Raw genomic sequence first — 19,293 nt, 5'->3', positions numbered from 1 at the left:
TCTGGTCTATCCACAATCTGAGACATCTGTGTGTCTGTTTGTCCCTTTATCTATGCATCTTTCTGTATATTTATCTATCACAACTAGGATGGCTTATGTGAGTTGATGGTTGGCGCTTATAATGTCAGCACGCTTTAAATTTTTTTTATAAAAGTTCTGTACATTGTAGATATGATTTTTGTGAATATTTATGACAATCATATAATGTTACTATACAAAGTGTTTATATATATATATTATTTTTATTTAATGTATTAATATGCATTTTGTATGCAATTTGAATGTCTACTAAGCCATGTCTCCTCTGTTTACTCTATTTACAAATTTAAATTTTTTTTCGTTTTCATCTTCCAGGGCCAGCATGATTTTCACACAGGTATGGTACCGCTTCGAACATGCCTGTCTGAGGCAGAAGAGCGAGAGATTGAAAATGAGTGTCTGGGAATGGCTGTGCTAGCTATTACCCACTACGCCATGACCATGGATATGCCCCTGTCCACTGCTTCTCAAACTCTCAAGTAAGACGTCCACTTACAGCAAAGAATGTCTTGACTCTTTTGTTATTTGATTTTCTATATGAAGTGAAACCTGAAAATAAATGAGAAAATGCATTTTTTTTTCAATTACCCAAGAGATGACAGCAGTATACGCTGCTACTTTTTTTCCCACTCTTTGAAGCCCACGGCTTTTAATGTGATGTGATTCACTTAAGATTTTCTTTACTGATGAGCTTCAAGCTGCCAATAGATCTACTCATACCCATCGCATCACATCTGACCAATGACATTACCGAACACGTCACAGTGAACCAATGAAACTGTTCGTTTCCACCCTCATACTGAATATTCATCTGCGATTTGTGGTTGGAGTGGGCACACGTGATGGAAAAGCATGCTGCGGAAGAATGTGTGTGGCTATGTAAGAGCCATTATTGAGAGTATATAGGATTAGAGCGAAAATAAGCATCTTGAGTCCAGTTTAATGAGCCTGGGACACTAACTGATCATATTGGGACATGATATGCAGTAGTATTTAAAAATGTTAATTGTGCCGTATAACCAGAGGTTTTACAATGTTAGGGTTTGGGATCCCCGTTTGCCACGCCGCCAGTGCGAGGAGTTGAAATGGGGAGTGGCGTGATAATCACAATTCTTTTTTCTTTTTTGGAGGGGGTGATTAAAGAAGAGAATCTAATCTTTGATTATAATTTTGGTGATTATCAAGTCATAAAACACAATATTCTGTGAGCTTTGAAACATCTGTCAAAATTCTGTAAGATTCTCGCACTCAAGCAGTTCTCTTTTTTTGAAAATTGCTGGCAGTCAAAGAATTAATAAACAATTTATGAAAAATAATGTGCGACATTATAGACAACGTTTAATGAAGTGATAAAGGAGGTGACACATTAGGTAATGAAAAATATACCTAATAGATTCCTTTTTTTGTCTGTTTCATTCCTCCAGCTATAGACGATTCATTCCAGAGTCGCTAGATGCAAACATAAAACAGCGTAACATTTTGACCCGCATTCGCATCAACAATGTCTTCAAGAAATTCCTAAGTGAATTTAATCACAGAACAGTCAGTGAAATCACTTTGCATGACTTGAAGATTAAGTATCTGGCTACTCTGGAGGAGTTGACTGATGGCTTCGGCATTGAAATAATGGAACCCGCCTTACTGTGTGTAACCCAAGAAGGAGATGCCATGAATGGAGGAAATTTTGGTAAGTTTTCAGATTTTTAGTTCTTTTGACTGCAATGCTCAAGTCATTTGTATACCCTTAATCACAAAACGTCTCAAAGCCCTACAGCTGAAAATGATTAGCCACATCCCCTTGTCTAAACTCCCCAACCGGGCAAGAGAATACATTTGGGCAAAAAGAAAAAGCCTTAAGAAGGGACTTTGGGAATGTCGTGGGTTGTGTGAATCTGGAGGAATTGTTCAACTTTTACATCTAAAGGTCACGGGAGCAGACAGGAACAGGATCATCCGTTAGTAGGTAAAAAAAAAAACCTTGGCGAGTTCATGAGGAAAGCTGGGTGACAAATGGAATTTTCCGCAATGCCTATTGACAAGTCACAAAGCTTGTGGATCACAAGTACGGATGGGTAGCGATAGTATTTTATTGATACTACTAATACTATTTGTGGGTTGTGTGGCTAAATGGTTTTACTTTGGATAGATTTTTGTTTAGAAAAACAGCAAAACAAAAATTAGAACTCATGCTGCTTTTTTAAATTAAATATACTTGTCTTTCAACTACAACAGCTTTAATATAAAATAAATTAATAAAAATGATTTACTAAAAATGTGATTTGAACAAATTAGACTAAAATGCGTATTGAGTGTAAAAGTGTAAGAAAGTGACTTCTGTTCCAGTCCTGCTCTTTGTTCTTACTCGACATTTTTCTGTTTTACATCCAGCCCTGCTCTCTGTTTTTACTTTGTATTTTTTTGTATCTAATTACTCTCTGTTTATTCCTTTTTGCCGTAATACATGATTGTGGACTTGATGAACTTATTTCACACATTGATACAGAACAAGTGTAAACCAACTGTCACTAATCTGCGTTGTTTTATTGTTTAAAAAATGGTAAACCAGACAGTTGATTTATAAATAGCTTTCCAGTATCTTTAACTAAGCTGTACTTGTATGTTTGTTTAAAGTGTACTACAACCAGATCGAAGGACAAAGCCCAAACCAGAGCATGGATAAATGGCATGATGTTCAAGTATGTGTGTCTGGTACAACAGGCATTTCGTGGAGGAAGAAGCCCCCCACAGTAAGTGAAACTATTATCACTTCACCCAAGTACAATGTATGTTATAACAACAACAACAACAAAAAAACATTTCCCAAACTCTGACTCACAGTTCATACGAACCGTGTATCTTTGTGTTATATTTTCATAATAGAATTTAAATAGTATGTATTGGCCTAGTTTTAATTGTGTCATTTTAAATTTATTTTGGACTGACAGAAATTCTTTTAAAATGTGAACAACGGTGCATTAGACAAGTCTACTTAAATAATATAACCTGTGTGTGTCTTCAAAATAGGCGTTGGTGATTTCTAAAGAGAAAGGCAGGTCAAAGAAGAACAAGCTAAATGGAAATCTGAGGAAAAAACCTGATGAAGGCTGGGAGAGATTCTGTGACTTCCATGAGATCATGCACGCTGCCATCAAAGAGGCCACAGTCACAATTCACAGACAAGATCATAAGAAAATGGTGAGCAAAAAATCACAAGAAGGTTGCAATCGAGTCAGGGATCAACCTAAAGTCTGGCATTTAAATCTGCTTTTCAGTATATCTTTCTTTTACATTTTTATTAAAAGCAACCTTCGTCATAATCCAGTCCATAATAATAAAATTTCTCCACCCTTTTATGCATAAAAAACTGAATGCATGCACACTGCTGTGAAAAGTATTTGCCCCCTTGCTGATTTCTAATTTTTTTGCATATTTATCACTCACAATGGTTTCATTTCATCAAACCAATTTTCATATCACACTGAGACAAACCAAGGATATATCGAATGCAGTTTCTAAAGGAGGATTTTATTTACCAAGGGGGAAAACAATACAAACCTATGTGAAAAAGTAATGGCCTCCTCAACATTATAGCGAGTTCTGCCACCTTTAGCAGCAATAACTGAAATTAAACATTTGCAATAATTGGTGATGCCGCAGTGGAGGGATTTTGGGCCACTCTTCTTTGCTGGATAGTTTTAATGTTGCCATATTGGAGGGTTTACTAGCATGAACTGCCCATTGAATATCGCACCACAGCATCTCAATTGGATTTAAATCCGGACTTTAAAATATTAATTTTGTTCTTTTTGAGCCCTTCTGGGGAGGTCTTGTTGGCTGTTTCAGATGGTTGTGCTGCTGCGTTATCCAAGCGCGCTTAAGTTTGAGAGTACAAATTGTTGGCTGGGCATTCTCCTTCAGGATCTTCTGGTAAACAGCAGAATTAATTTTCCCAGCAATCACAGCAAGTTGTCCTGGTCCTGAGGCAGTAAAGAAGCCCCGGACCATCATGCTGCGACCACCATTTACTGTTTTACTGATTTACTGTCAGCATCATGTTCTTTTTATCAGATGCTGTGCCATTTTTATGCCAGATGTAAACGGGCTGCACAACCTCCAACAAGTTCCATTTTTGACTCAACAGTTCTCAGAATATTTCTCCGAAAGTCTTGGAAGATCGTCAGTATGCTTTTTTGCAAATGTGAGACGAAGCTTTGTGTCCTTTTCTGACCGCAGTGGTTTTCGCCCGGGAATCCTCCCTTGGATGCCATTTTTGACCAGTGTCTTTCTTGTAGTGGAGTCTTAACTGAGGCCAGTGAGGCCTGCAGTTTTTTGGATGCTTTTCTAGATTGTTTTCTGACCTCATGGATGCGTCGTCGTTCCCCCTCTTGAAGTAATCTCTGTTCGACCACTCCTGGGAAGGTTTGCCACTCTTCCCAGTTTTCTCTATTTGTGAATAATGGCTCTGACAGTGGTTCGCTGGAGCCCCACAGCCTTGAAAATGCCTTTGTAACCCTTTCCAGACCTTTTGATTTCAATCACTTTTTGCATGGCATAATGCATTTATTGTTGAGATTTTGTAGCCTACGTCACTTTGTCGAACAGATTCTTTAAAGTGATTTCTTGACTCAACTAGTGGCGGTTAGGTGTTGTCTGTGAAATTGAACTCATCTGGAAACTGCATTTTATATATCCTTGTGTTGTTTCAGTGTGATATTAAAGTCGGTTTGATGAAATGAAACCTTTTGTGATGCAAAAAACTACAGAAATCAGGAAGGGGACAAATACTTATTCACGGCACTATACATATTTGTATGGGCGGTCCTGGCTCGCTGGTCAGAGAGGGTCGCCCAGTAACCGCAAGGTCCACTGTTTGATTCCCGCTCTGTCTGAGTCATGTGCCGTTGTGTCCTTGGGCAACACTTCACCCACCTTTCCTCCAGTGCCATTAACACTGGTGTACGGCTGGGTGTGAATGTTGTTCGGTGGCGTACAATGGAGGCACACACTGGCAGCCATGCTTCCGTCATGTTTGTATTCGGGCTGCTCGATTATGGAAAAAATGTATTAAGATTATTTTAGTAATAATTGAAATTTATTCAAACTTTCACTTTAAGAACAGGCCCGTGGGCTTCTCATGTGTTCCATGCATTAAACCAACAGTAGAATTGTTTGAACTTACCTTGGAAAGTGCTTTGTTACAGCTCCAGCCGTTGTGAAATGCGCTATATAAATAAAATTGTATTGTATTGTATTTGTTCTTGCGTCTAATAAATCAGTATGATAGTGACATTTAATCACCCTTTGTTTCATCAGGAGTTGCACATGGCATCTTCATCTGAGGCGCTGACTTTTGCAGCCCTTGTGGATGGGTACTTCAGACTAACAGTGGATGCTCACCACTACCTTTGCAACGAGGTGGCTCCCCCTTCTGTGGTGCACAACATCAACAATGGCTGCCATGGCCCCATTTGGTTTGTTCTTGTGGTTTTATTTCTGCAATTTTCTTTGTTCTTTGTACACCACTTGACCTAGTTTCTAATATTTTGCCCAACACATTCACATTAAAATGTTTTTATTCACGGGCATACACTACTAGGGGTTGTTTCTAAATCCCTTCTCATGCACCTGTGATTGAATTCTCATACTCTAAATACAAAGAATTATAACTTGGCTGCTCACTGTTAGTTTGGCACTGTTCCAAAATCATTCCCCTATTATTTGCGAGATGATTCCAACTGAAAAATAAGAAGAGACACCGGGACACATTTACTTAACAACTCCCATCATGGCATTACTCATCCACCCAGTTTTTTTGTCTGCAGTTGCAGTGGGGGTATAACTGTGCATAGGCCGGATTTGCTCAAACCTTAAATAATGCAAACTAGGCCTGTACGAATCAAGTTTGTACCTGTTCTTGCATCCACACACCTTTAGTTATTCAGGCCTACAGCATTTTAGAAGTATAATTGTAATTCGTACTTAAACTCTTTTTGGTAATTTTCTTGGCCAACAAATTTTTGTCACATCGGTAATTCATCTGATGGCTGTCAACCAGTTGGGACCTGCCAATGTGATGTGACCAATGTTGCTGCTGCTGACCACTGTTTGTTCTCAACACCAGTACTGAGTATGCCATCCAAAAACTGCGTCAAGAGGGTAATGAGGAGGGCATGTACATTCTTCGCTGGAGCTGCACTGACTACCAGTACATTATCATCACAGTGGTCTGCAATGAGGTAGAGCGCTTCATTGCATGTTTTTTACATTGTATTTCTTAGTTTGCTGTAGATCTCAGACTTGTCCGCAAATACTGTACAATATAATAATCAACACTTCTCTGATGACAACCACCCATTTCTACTTATCCAGCAAAACCTGACTTTTTTTCTCACCCCTCCTACTGTATAGACTACCTTATTTTCTGGACTATAAGTCGCACATTTCATAGGTTGGCTGGCTCTGCAACTTATACTCTGGAGTGATTTATACGTGAAAAAAAAAATTATTTCACAGACAGCCACTCTGGTCTTATGCACCGATATCTCCTACTCTTTACAAAGACAACTGAGAACAACTAAACACAAATGCCCCTTAAGAGAATTATATTCTGTAGCCTACAAAGTTGCAAATTGTGAAATTTGCAGCTGGTCTCCATGCTCAGGTAGTTGCCGAGGCGATCAATATAAAGGATTTTGCGGGAGGAGCGTCTTGATGCTTTGCGTCATGCAACGTAACTGCCTCTTTATAAGCGCTTGGTCAGTGGCGTCCTAAAATCATTAGCATGAACACTGGACACCTTTTCTGATCGTTTATTTTTCGTGTAGCTAAATAACCTTCAGTTTGTTCGCATAGCTTACACTTAATTCACCCTGTTCTTTATTCTTATATTAACGTTATAACTTGCCTTCCAAGGTGAAATGTCTTGTATTTTTTAAAATAAATTACCCACCGACTTAAATTTTTATTTTCCATTAGAATTTTTGGACAGGTTCCAGTCATATTCCTGAGCGACTTCTAGTCTGGAAAATACGCTAACTCAATCAACCTGAATCCTGGTTTAGTGCAAAGCTTATTTTATTAAATTAGCAGTGAAAAAACATAATTTTATCCATATCTACTTTTGCCAAAATCAACTGCTTCCACATTACCATAGGCAACTCTTGTTTTTCTGGACAGCACCGCCTCGGACAGCTCCTTGTCATTCCAAGCCTACTAATTAACATTCACACTTTGGTCTATGTTCTTCAATCTCTGCGATCTCTCACCCTCTCACTCTCAAACTCTCTCAATCCCTGTTCCACCATAGCCCCGATCACTTCCCACTCACAGCTCAGATTGATTTGAGTTTTGCAATTCCTTTATTTTTGGCCTCCCTTACTCCCAAATTCAAGTGTTCGAGTTAATACGCGCCCTCTACTTTCCACCGCATCACATCAGTCTTACAGCAGCTCCACAGGTTACAGCTTGAATTAAGAATACATTTCATAGATATTCAGTGTCATTCATAACCACTCTCACCCATCCTTTGTGTGCTCTGAAAAGGTAAATTGGAAAGAAATTAAAGTTACCTGTGCTTATTTACTGACTGTAACTGACTTTCCTCCACTTAGATTGACCTCCAGGAATCCCGCCCTGTGAAACAGTATAAAAACTTCCAAATTGAAGTAACTCCGCTTGAGTTCCGTCTTTACGGTACGGAAACTGCGAGGCCTTCTCTCAGGGAGCTATTGGAACACTTGCAGGGCCAGAATCTTAGCTCTGACAATCTCCAGTTCCATCTGCGCTGCTGCTGCCCTCCACAACCTCGAGGTAAGACTTTTGCAGTGTCTGCTCATCTGTACATGCCTCTGGGCTACTTCTCTTTATTGAAACAGTGTCAATTAGCTCTCAGTAGTTAAAGTTGCAAACTTAACTTGGAAAATATTTGATTAATCTTACAGTATCAGAGAGCACCGGATGCCTCTGTGGATTACATTAAGATGGCTTTGGTAAAGGTTAATCATTGTCTCATTAGTCTATGAGACATTTCCTTATTTTTTTTATTGTAATTCGTTTGTACTTTTGCATGCAAAACCTCTGTACAAAAGTACATATTGCAAACAATGGACCCATAAATATTGCAGCATGCATGTCCCACATGCGTGCATACACTCAAACACATGGAGACGCACGTGTCAGAGAGGAAGAGAGTTGTAAATGTGGGTTTCCGGAGACAAACTAACACTTTGGTTTACTTCACTGAAGAAGAGTCTGTAGGTGTTGCAGAATATGTCACAGCCTTTTCGGCTTTGTGTGCAGAAAAAACCCCCGTCATACCATGTTTTTTTTAAATTTATTTATTTAAATAGTAATTTTCTTTTACTGTTTATGAACATTACTATGAATTACTCAAAGGGATATATTTAAGCAAACCTATGAACTCGAATTTTCCACAAGAGAATTTTATTTTTGAGAACCTCAAGAAAGTACTTAAATGGACGCTACTAAACAAAGGGGTGTGCAGAGTGCGGGGCCAATGGGGCGACGTTCCCTGACATCGATCTGGGGGGGTCGCCGTAAGCATAACTAGGTGCAGATATGTCGCAGATTACTAAAGTATTAATGCACATGTTGATGGGTCAAACTGCTGTGATAGAGGGGTCATATAAAATACTGCTGGAAGGCTCCATGCTCACCAACCCATCCCTCCATGCTTCTTCCCTCCTCTACTGTCTCCGGAATGTTCAAGCTATGAATGGGAACTTGCAAGCTAGTTAGCTCTTACCTCCTCTTTCTGGAGAGTCAGCCAATGGTTCCCTGCTGCTTTCACTCCAATCTAAAGGCACACATTCATCAGACATCTGACATCTGACATCTGAATCCAGCCCTTATTAATAGTCTTCATTGCTAAGAAGTCCCGGGCAAAACACATCATGCGCATTGTGGAGGTTCCACATGCTTGACGGCTGCTCGTTTGGCTTTCTTGGACTAAGTGCCAAAGATGTGGAAGCCTTTTTCCCCCCTACCTGTCTTGTTTTGTCCATCTCTACCGTCTCCATGTTGCTCTCCACCACATTCTCTTCTACTCCTGCTTCTACGTGACTGGGATCAGAGATCATATTCTGATCAAATGAAGTTATTGTTGTAGGCCACTTCAAACTGTGCGTCCAGAAGTTGGCTCACAATCTTTGAACAGATTTGAATCAAATCAGTCTCGATTTTGCAGTGACTCTGAGGCGGCTGTACCATTGGACATTTACTGCAGCATGCTGTGGATGAAAAACAGAACGAGCACCTGCTTCTTCTTCTTTTCGTATATTCAAAGTGGTGTTGTATAGCAGTCTACCATTTACCATTTCACACAGATCTTTGTGTGTGAGTTGAATGTCTTTAATTACGGTATTATTTTTAACCAGTACGTGTGTTTCTGTGTTCTTGTGGACATGTGCTTTCTTAAACCCTGCGCTCAATTAGTAATGTTTACCGAGCTCATTGTTTTTGTTTGTATCCATTGAGCACTTTTCAATCATATTAAATAAAACTGTGAAGAACAATAAAACCACAAGAAAGAAGGTCATACTTGTTCTACACGCGAGTGTGCCAAATATATCAAACCACTGGTATTTTTTTAATCAATCTTTTGTGCGCTTGTGTGCTGCAGAGATTTCCAACTTGCTGGTGGTCTCTAACGATCGAGCACCGATACCTCAGACACCAATGCAGGAGTGCCAAGTCATTATCCATCGCATTCATAAGGAAGAAATTGAACAGGTATACTTTCACTTTCTCTCCAAATGTGTTAAAAATAGTTCAAATAATGGACTATTTCTATACAGTCTAAATGTGTGTGCATGCAAATATGTGTTTGTTTGTTTTTTTTGCAAAACAAAAAAGTATCAGTTTGAACAGCTGTTGTGAAATGCGCTAAACAAAGTTTTATTGTATTGTCTTTGTAGTGTATTTAATTAAATATATGTTGAACATGATTTTGCAAATTCTATTCTGTTCTACTTAAATTTTACGCAACGTCCCAACTTCAATGGAACTGGGGTTGTAGATGTTATCCTAAGTTGGACTACAGAAACTCAGCTTTTTATACAATACGATTTTGCTCAATGCTGTGGTGTCCCTGCTGTGCACTAGGAGGAGCATCTTGGTCCCGGCACAAGAACTAACATTTTCTCCGGCACGCTGAGGGTAAAGAATGATGAGGATGCAGGTTATGGATCCTTCCAAGAGTATAAGGTGGTGCTCAAAGTGCTGGGTTCAGGACACAGAGATATTTCCCTGGTGAGATTCACGCTCATGTTAACTAATACTTCCCAATGCACTTCTTCTTATGGGGTCCACTCAAGTTGAGGGGCATTTGTGAACCTACAACATCATCCACTAAACGGAATGTCATGTTCGTCTTGTTTGCAGGCCTTCTTTGAAACCGCAAGTATGATGCGACAAGTCTCCCATAAGCACATTGTGCTGCTGTATGGAGTGTGTGTCCGCCATCTGGAGAGTAAGTGCATTTTATGAGTTTCAAGAATAATTGGTTTGTTGTTGAAGATTACTTTGTGGCAAGCCTGTTTTTCCTGTTTGTCAGATATCATTGTGGAAGAGTTTGTGGAACTAGGACCACTGGATTTGTTCATGAGGAGACAACAAAACCCACTTAGCACAGCTTGGAAGTTCCAGGTGGCCAAGCAGCTCGCCTCAGCTCTCAGCTATTTGGTGAGAAAGACACTCACGTATGCATGCATGCATGCATGCGCGCATTAGCGTTGGGTGGTATTGCAGTATTACGGTATCCCGCGGTGTAAAAAAATAGCAACGTGTCACTTTCAACACTGTCATTTAAAAAAAAATAAAACAAGTAACAATAATCTGCAGCGCATAAGTACCTAAAAGGATATTTGATATTTTTGACAGCACATACAAATGTGAAGTTGTGTTTTCAATTCAATATAACTATGGCTATTTTAAACTAATAATAGGCTATAACGTTTCTTGTAACTGTACGGGGAATGATGTTCTGTTAGTAACAGCCCATACACTACACGGGACAAGACGGCCAGTCAAGCGGCTCACGACTCAAACACATTGACCTCTTAAAAAAAACATTGCTGCAATTTGACATATTTTTTGTTGTTGTCACTTCAAACACCACCGGCACAACCATTTGCCACATGATGCTTAAAGCATTTTGATTCCTGCGGGGGCTGTGGGTCGTTTTAGAAAGAGGAAGAAAAATCTGTACATTTCAGGCAGGCGGGCGTCTGCGCATTGATAATTGTGAGAGCCTTCATTCTGAGTCGCGGGCGTGTTGATACGACACGTGGCTTCTATCATAGCTGCATGTCGCAAACCAATCCACTTCAAAATTGCTAAAGAATTCAATGAGTTGAGAGCAAAGAGCGCATGTATTTTGTGTAACCCGGCTCCCTTTGAGCAAGTGAACCCGAAATTTGCAGATATCTAGCATTAGATTAAACTCTTGAGCAGTCAATGAATCTTAGCTGGATTTGTCTTTACTTAATTGCTGGCCTCTCACAGCGGCATACGAAAGGAGTTTGGCCATTTCTATACCGCCCAACCCCTGGCACGCATCTATTTTTAAGGGGAACTCAAATATTTTCTTTGCAGTAATATGTAACGGCTCACCTGTTCTTGCTCAATGTACAGTACATGTAGTAAAATATACCTGAGCAATTTTACTTTTTAAAGTTTTCATTTGAACATGCAGGAGGACAAAAAGTTGGTCCATGGCTTTGTCTGCGCCAAGAACATCTTGCTGGCACGAGGTGGATTGGATGCTGATCAAGGCGGGCCCTTTATCAAGCTCAGTGACCCAGGAATCCCAATCACTGTGCTCACAAGAGAGGGTTTGTTTGGCTTCCAAATAATGAAAGCAATATGCTTTATAACCTTTTTTGCTTTTGCTTTTGCTTCTGTTGAGTTAGCGGCAAGCAGAAGTAAATGCATCAATCCTCATTTTCATGTGGTCAAACGTGGCATCCCACATGTTTTTTTCCATTATCTAAGTTGCTTCTCCTCATGAGGAGTAGCAGTGGGTGTGGTACACCCTGAACTGGTTGGCAGCCAATCGCAGGGCACACAAATAAGAACAACCATCCGCACTCACAATCCTACCTTGGGACAATTTCGGGCGTTCAATCAACCTACCTTACGTGTCTTTGGAATGTGGGTGGAAATTGGAGTACCCGGAGAACACCCACGCAGGCACGAGCAGAACATGCAAACTCCAGACAAGAAGGCCAGAGCCTGAATCAAACCCTGCACGTCTGTACTGTGAAGCCATCGTGCAAACCAGTCGGTCACCGCGCTGCCCACTCGTATTTCATTTTATTTATTTTGAATAATCTTTGTCTTTTTTTTCAGTTCAGAAAGATAATTTGGGTTGGAAATGCCCCGGATGCCCTTTTTTAACTCATTCACTGCCAGCCCAGGTTAAAAAGAAAAATGCATTTTTGACGTATATATCCGTCAATGGCAGTGAAAGAGTTAAGCTATGTCTAAAATGCGAGTTCTAAATAAGCTTTGCTCCTAATTTTGAATATGGAAAAGTGCTTTACTTTGTTTGGCAATATGTTATATCTTAACATCTATGGTAAATGGAATGCACTTATATAACACTTGATATGCACCTTTAATCGTGACAGTTTGCTTGCGCTTTACCGTCATAATTATACAATACAATACTTTATTTGTGCAGCGCACTTCACAACAGCTGCAGCTGTAAACAAAGTGCTTTACAGAGTAGAACATAAAATGGCAATAATTCAATGACAAAGGCAGTTTGTTCCCGTTCGCCTTTGACATACGAAATTATTTGATGACGATGATGGAGTCAGTCAAAGTCCGTTTTCTTTGTCTCACCAAAGCCTTTGTCCACTAGGGGGTAATTTATATTTATAATTAATCATTTAAATTAAATTATAATTTTTATTTTTGTATTTATTTTTACAATTGTTTTCATTGGAATGAATTCATCGCCGAAAGTAAAGCCACAATTGTACATGGAGGATATATGTATTTTGTATGCATAGCAGTATATAGCTATTTCGATATGCATTATGCAAAAGTAACCACTATGCTTTAGAACTGTGACTATGTGGGATGTGCTGAGCAGATGATTATTTCCAGCACGTTGAGAACAATCAAATCATGGCACAATAGTTTGATATTGACTTTTTTGATTTCCATCTTGTTTGTTGTCCTGTTGATGTTGACTGTTTATCATTGCCCTGCAGAGTGTGTTCATCGCATACCCTGGATCGCACCCGAGTGTGTGAAGAGTGTGTCTTCCCTGAGTGTTGCAGCTGACAAGTGGGGCTTTGGGACCACCCTGTGGGAAATTTGTTATGATGGAGAGGAGCCGCTTAAAGAAAAGAAACTCACTGAGGTCGTAATGCGGGCAGTGTACAATTCATAGCCCTCTTTTGTCTTCAAATAGATCAGAAGACCCGTCTTCATTCACCTTATCATGAAATATATTTGTATCTATTTTGCTTTGAGCAGAAGGAGAGGTTTTATGAAACTGAGTGCCAGCTTGCGACCCCTGACTACAGAGAGTTGGCTGAACTGATGATCCACTGCATGAACTATGACCCGAAGAAGAGACCATTCTTCAGGGCTATTGTTAGAGACATTGACAAACTGGAAGAAAAAAGTAAGGCAATACTGTTTAAGGCTGTAGTCCCCAAACACCAGTTGGGCCATGGACCATTTGGTGCCGCACGAAGAAAAAAAAAACCCGTAATATTATTATTGTTGTTTTTTGCTTTCAAAAGGCAATATACGTATGGCTGGGCGACTTTATCAATTATTATAATATTAATCATTATTAATCGTGATATTATGGCGACCAGCTGTGAGCAAATTTACTTGATCAGACGCGGTGGTAATGTGTTCGCCAGCAGCCAATCAGAATCCAGCTTTTCCTTCTAACTTTGTTTTGCCAGTTGATGTAAACAGAATCTACCAATAAATGAAAGAAGACGTAAATAGAAAGTGCAGCTAATGGGAAGCCATGACGCTCTCTTTAAAAGAAGAAGCTATTTTGACAAGAGTACTTCTTCACCAGTCCTGCGTAGTCCCGCTTTTGTTTACTCATGACCTGAGCCTCTTAAAGCGTCTACCAGAGCAATGGACGCATATCCCGCCGTCACGCTTTCGCTGTTTTTGCTTAGGTCGATGTGGGTGTGTTGATGAGGTAGATCATATCTGTTCAATGCTCTCACATTGGCCAATGTTAGATTAACATTTAATTATTATTTGATTCGACCTGTTTCTGATCTCATTTCTGCTTCTGAATGCAAATAACTTACATAACCTGCATTGTCACAAGGATTGTACTGCTTTTTCTCCCATAGATCCATCTATCGAACCACAGCCTGCACCTGAAGTGGACCCAACTGTGTTTGAAAAGCGATTTCTGCAGAATATCAGAGATCTTGGACAGGTGAGCATATATTGCTGTTTTATAGTGAACGTTACATTATTTTAGTTGCACACGAATGAGCCGAGTCGGATGTGTAACAATTAATATTCATCTGAAGTCAACCATTCTGACTTCACATAGACCCCGCTGCTCAGTTTCACCCCTATCAGAGGTATTTTTGTTGTATATTATTGTTGGGGTAATTTGCATGAATTGTAGACATTTTTTTTTCTAATTTAGCTATCATCCAAACATTTCAGTGTTTGTGCATTGGTGCACAGGTGCACCAAATGTAGATGATATTAATGAATTACTTGACTCCATCTCGCTAAAGGGCCACTTTGGAAGGGTGGAGCTGTGTCGCTATGATCCCCGAGGAGATCGCACTGGCGAATTAGTGGCGGTCAAGTCGCTGAAGCCAGAGAATGGACAGGAAAAAGGCAACAACCTCTCAAGTGAAATTAATATTCTGAAGGCCCTCTACCATGAAAACATTGTGAAGTACAAGGGCATTTGCCTGGAGGAGGGTAAGTTTGTGCACAGACAAGACTGCTTTAGTCGAAAACCTTATGACAAGTTGACGAGGAGCAGTTCACTTGGAGACCTTCAAATGTCTTTGCAATTGTATTCCTTTATCAAGTTGTAGTCTGCAAACACATGCAAATTAGCGCTGCGTTGTGTTGGAAAATACACAATAAAGGAACGAGAAATAAGAATTGTTCCCCAACAGAAAGTATGCGAGAATTTGATTTTGCTTTTAACTTTACAAGCCATTTTGTGCTCCTAGCTTGACGTCTCCATCTTCATTTGTGTGTGAACAGGTGGTCGGGCCACCAAGCTGATTATGGAGTTCCTTCCTCTTGGGAGTTTGAAAGATTACCTGCCCAACAACAAAAGCAAGATCAGTCTCAGCACCCTTCTCAGCTACTCCACTCAAATATGCCAGGTAGGTTACTTGGTCTTGTCTTCATTTTCATTCATACCAGGCACGGCCCAAGATTTTATTCTCTCTCCCGGAGCGAAAGTTGGGCTTCACCATATATATGTTTTTTGTTCTTTAGGGAATGGACTACCTCGGATCTCAAAATTACATCCATCGTGACCTGGCTGCCCGAAACGTGCTGGTGGAGAACGAGCGGACGGTGAAGATCGGAGACTTTGGCCTGACCAAAAGCATTAAGGACAATGAAGTCTACTACACGGTCAAGGATGACAATGTCAGCCCTATCTACTGGTAAATGCATCAAAAACAACATTTGAAAAGTTGTTTCAAGATGGAACTCATTTTACTGTATATTCTTTACAAGAATGATTCTCGTCTGGTGGGTTGTATTTAGTTAGGTTTACAAATCATTGGCTATTTTTGAATAATGCCAAGAGTTCGGAGCCATTGCTTTACAGCTCAAGTCACATTGTGCTTATTGTATTTCTCCCAGCGTAATAATTCCAGTCTCTCGCCTGTGTTTGTGTGCCTCAGGTATGCCCCAGAGTGCCTGACTCGCTGCAAGTTCTACCTTGCCTCGGATGTTTGGTCGTTTGGGGTGACCATGTATGAGCTCATCACCTACTGTGACCCCACCAAGGCCCCCATACAGGTGCTCACAATCACACCTATATTGTCGCTCTCTTTGTGATACGATCATAGCTTTGTGGTTGATCTATTCTTGGTACACTTTCCGTTTTGTCCCCCGAGGAAATAATGTCAATTGAAGTCATTACGATCATAACACCTTTATTAACCAAAGTATCATTTTTTATGAGGAGCATACAAGTGTAAAATGTACTGTAATGTAAAAATAATGAGAATATGTGGGAAAAAAAAAAACATCTTTAATGATGAAGGTGCAATGTCAAGGTGAGATGAGCCACAAGTCACTTCACATGATTTTTAATGAACACATTGAAACACATATGTTTTATAGAAAGCCAAAAAGAAAGTTTAATATGTAGTTGTTCAGGACAGTTTAGATATTCAATACAGCAAGAAGCAGTTTTAAAAAAATGGCGCAGCGAAAAAAATGGCACAGCACACCAACATCAAATTTTGATCCCAACTGTCCATCATGGAATGGGTGCATTTTGCTTTTTCAGTGCCGTGACAGGTTGCAATCAACAAATAATTTCACAAGTTTAGCAAGATATCTTTCTGAAGAATTGAGGCCATCTGTCCAACAGTTGACAGACACGCAGAATAGTTTCAAAAGAAGAAAATGCGGGTTCCGCATTTTTTTTTAATAATGCCTAAGGCGAGAATATGGTGGCAAAGCACCACTTGATTCCCCTTCACACATTTCAACATAGATCCTTGAATCAAAATGGTGCCAAAGCCATATTGTTAAATGAGACGGTCCTGTTGCACAAATAGTATAGGTGCGTTTTTAGCAATAAATGGCTGAAAGGATGTTGAGGGACCAGCAATTAGTTGTGCGAGTGTGTGTTTTTGTTTTTTTTGGGAGTTGGGGTGCAGCAGGGCTCGATTCCTATCCCTCGATTACATCAGCAGATCACTGTACATATTTGATGAAAATATCAGGTTTGTCTTTTTAAAGCAATTAACAATTTCAAATGTGCAGTACTTGAATACTTTCTTTGTTTTCCTTCTGCAGCTGTTCTCCAAGATGCTTAGTTCCTCCCATGGTCAGATGATCATTGTTCATTTGGTCCGCGCTCTGGAGGAGGGCAAGAGGTTACCACAACCAGATGGCTGCCCTGATCCTGTAAGATGCTTTGAGTTTTGCTTCCCAGCATCCAAATGATTTTGCACGGAGATTTGAAATTGGTACATTTCTTCATAGCCACATTTGGGATTATATCACCTGCTGCCATTTGTGCTGCAATTTTAGTAGATGAGGCAGCACCGCCTCCATGAGAACTTGCAAATGTAATGGTCCTCCCATAAGAGGCTCATGGGCGCCCCCACCTGACAGAAATGATGGATGCAATAATTGGCCTCCTGGCAGACGCCAACCTGCTTGCAGTTTAAATCATAATTATTGCTGTTGAGAAATAATTGCCCCAGCTTTCAGCTGTTCTTTTTTTTATGCCACAAGGAAAAGCTCTCTTCCACAACACTGCACTAACAGATTTAGAAGAGTTTGTGAAAACTGATGGAAATCAGCCTTTGCGAACATTAGCTATTTCAAAATGGGAGCGTTTATATTTATGTTTAACACTACAGTAAACTGCACTAGTTGACAACTATGTGCTACTAGTATTACGAGCGACTTTATTAAACTCTACTAACTAATGCCTACGAGTAGCACCGTTGTGCCTCATTAGTAACAATGTGGTTGTTCTACTAGTGAGGACAAAGCGCAGACTACGGCTGGATGAAGTGCGTTGTACTATTGTGTGTTTGTCATTGCAGGTGTATGAAATGATGCGCAAGTGCTGGGAGCACGCCCCCGAGAAGAGGATCACCTTCAAGCAGCTCATCGACGAGCTGAGCAACATGCGGCAGCAGCTCGGCTCTCCCGAATGAAACGTCGACGTACTTTGGATGCATTGCTTGCTACTAATCAATATGATCGCACTTTTGTTACGTATGCCCTACACCCGTATGTGCCAATGTGATAATCGTCGGTGTCTCAACGATCCCAGCTCATCGTGTGACCCACAGGGCTAATTGGAGCACTCATGTCAACCATCTTGCGTGGTTGGATGTATGTTTTTATTTTAGGTTAATTGTGAGTGCCACTCTTTTCTCAGAGAGAGCCTCCTGAGCCATAAAATCATGCGTGACACTTGGTTGGTGAAGCAATTTCATCAACTACAGACCGGCCCTCAATTGCGTACGCCTGGGAAAAAAAAAAATCACCCCTGATTCGTCCTTTAAGGATTATTCACCTGAACTGAGGATGAAATCTTCAAAAGTTGATCGCTCATTGGTCCTGTTTGCTAATGAGTGGCAAGTATTGGTTGCACTTAAGTACATTATTTTTTCAGAAAAGAAAAAACAAAAACAAAAAAAGTGTATTGGTGTTGCAGGACTGATAGTTGCACCTTACTATTTAGTTATTTTACTGGGCATTCTCATTTGAAGCAATTATTTTACATTCACAGTTATATTTTACATCTGTAGTTGTATATTAATTTTAGTGTACTATTTTACTCAATATGTGCGAGGCTTTTAACCAGGCCTTTATTGCATCAATGTGACAAAGGAAAAAAGGACACATTTGAGTCCACATTTTAATTAGGAATGTAAAAGACAATTCCTCTTGAAAGCAAAAAAAAGATAAAACAATGGAAAAACAAATAAAATCACTTCGTCTTCTTTGTCCTTCCAAATGCAATGTTATTAAGTCTTGAAGATATACACAGCGTGTGTCTATATAAAACATATATATAGTATGTATGTAACCATTGCAAATTTCCCTGGAAATACTGCATTCGCCGTAAAACAAATGTAATAAAATCTATATGTCATATCCCAAATAAATAAAAGCCTTATGTTTTACAAAGCGTGAATCACAGACATTCTATTCCTCATCTGAAATTATATGAACTATGTTAGAGAAGTATCGCACAGTTATTTATTGTATGGCCTGCTCCATCTTACCAATGTAACTTAGTAGGCACACTGATACCTTCGCAACCAACATAATGCAGGTTGCAAATGAAAATGAACGCAAAAGCAATAGCAGTTCACAAAGACTAGCATATGCATTTCCATGAACATGAAAATGTGTTTTGTGTGGTACATTTAGCGGGCGCAGGCTCATGTCTACATTGAACCAAATCACAGAGGAACCGGGAATAGTGGCAAATCATTTGAATGAAGAAAAGAAACATTCAGTCTTGGACCATGTGGCATTGGGTAA

The 19,293-nt window shown here is 39.9% G+C and overlaps 1 protein-coding gene across 3 annotated transcripts in view; it reads left to right on the top strand.

Annotated features, from left to right (window-relative positions):
• Positions 1–18,933, top strand: part of jak1 (Janus kinase 1) — a 31,696-nt gene extending 12,763 nt beyond the window's left edge. For all 3 annotated transcript variants that reach the window (XM_088313944.1, XM_088313943.1, XM_088313942.1), the window contains 21 exons: positions 355–518; positions 1,464–1,726; positions 2,671–2,786; positions 3,064–3,234; positions 5,353–5,510; positions 6,161–6,275; positions 7,650–7,848; positions 9,680–9,789; positions 10,162–10,308; positions 10,441–10,528; positions 10,613–10,740; positions 11,753–11,891; positions 13,281–13,432; positions 13,549–13,699; positions 14,403–14,491; positions 14,805–14,997; positions 15,292–15,416; positions 15,532–15,704; positions 15,948–16,065; positions 17,077–17,187; positions 17,838–18,933. In XM_088313944.1, the coding sequence (XP_088170070.1) occupies positions 355–518; positions 1,464–1,726; positions 2,671–2,786; positions 3,064–3,234; positions 5,353–5,510; positions 6,161–6,275; positions 7,650–7,848; positions 9,680–9,789; positions 10,162–10,308; positions 10,441–10,528; positions 10,613–10,740; positions 11,753–11,891; positions 13,281–13,432; positions 13,549–13,699; positions 14,403–14,491; positions 14,805–14,997; positions 15,292–15,416; positions 15,532–15,704; positions 15,948–16,065; positions 17,077–17,187; positions 17,838–17,951 (3,024 nt within the window). In that variant the 3' untranslated portion in view covers positions 17,952–18,933. The remainder of the gene's footprint in view (positions 1–354; positions 519–1,463; positions 1,727–2,670; positions 2,787–3,063; positions 3,235–5,352; positions 5,511–6,160; positions 6,276–7,649; positions 7,849–9,679; positions 9,790–10,161; positions 10,309–10,440; positions 10,529–10,612; positions 10,741–11,752; positions 11,892–13,280; positions 13,433–13,548; positions 13,700–14,402; positions 14,492–14,804; positions 14,998–15,291; positions 15,417–15,531; positions 15,705–15,947; positions 16,066–17,076; positions 17,188–17,837) is intronic.
• Positions 18,934–19,293: the final 360 nt, after the last annotated feature.

Source organism: Idiotropiscis lumnitzeri, chromosome 13 (assembly GCF_059441095.1).
Source record: "Idiotropiscis lumnitzeri isolate Australia: NSW breed Sydney's pygmy pipehorse chromosome 13, RoL_Ilum_1.0, whole genome shotgun sequence".
Lineage (NCBI taxonomy): Eukaryota > Metazoa > Chordata > Actinopteri > Syngnathiformes > Syngnathidae > Idiotropiscis > Idiotropiscis lumnitzeri.
This window is presented reverse-complemented; position numbering and strand designations above follow the sequence as displayed.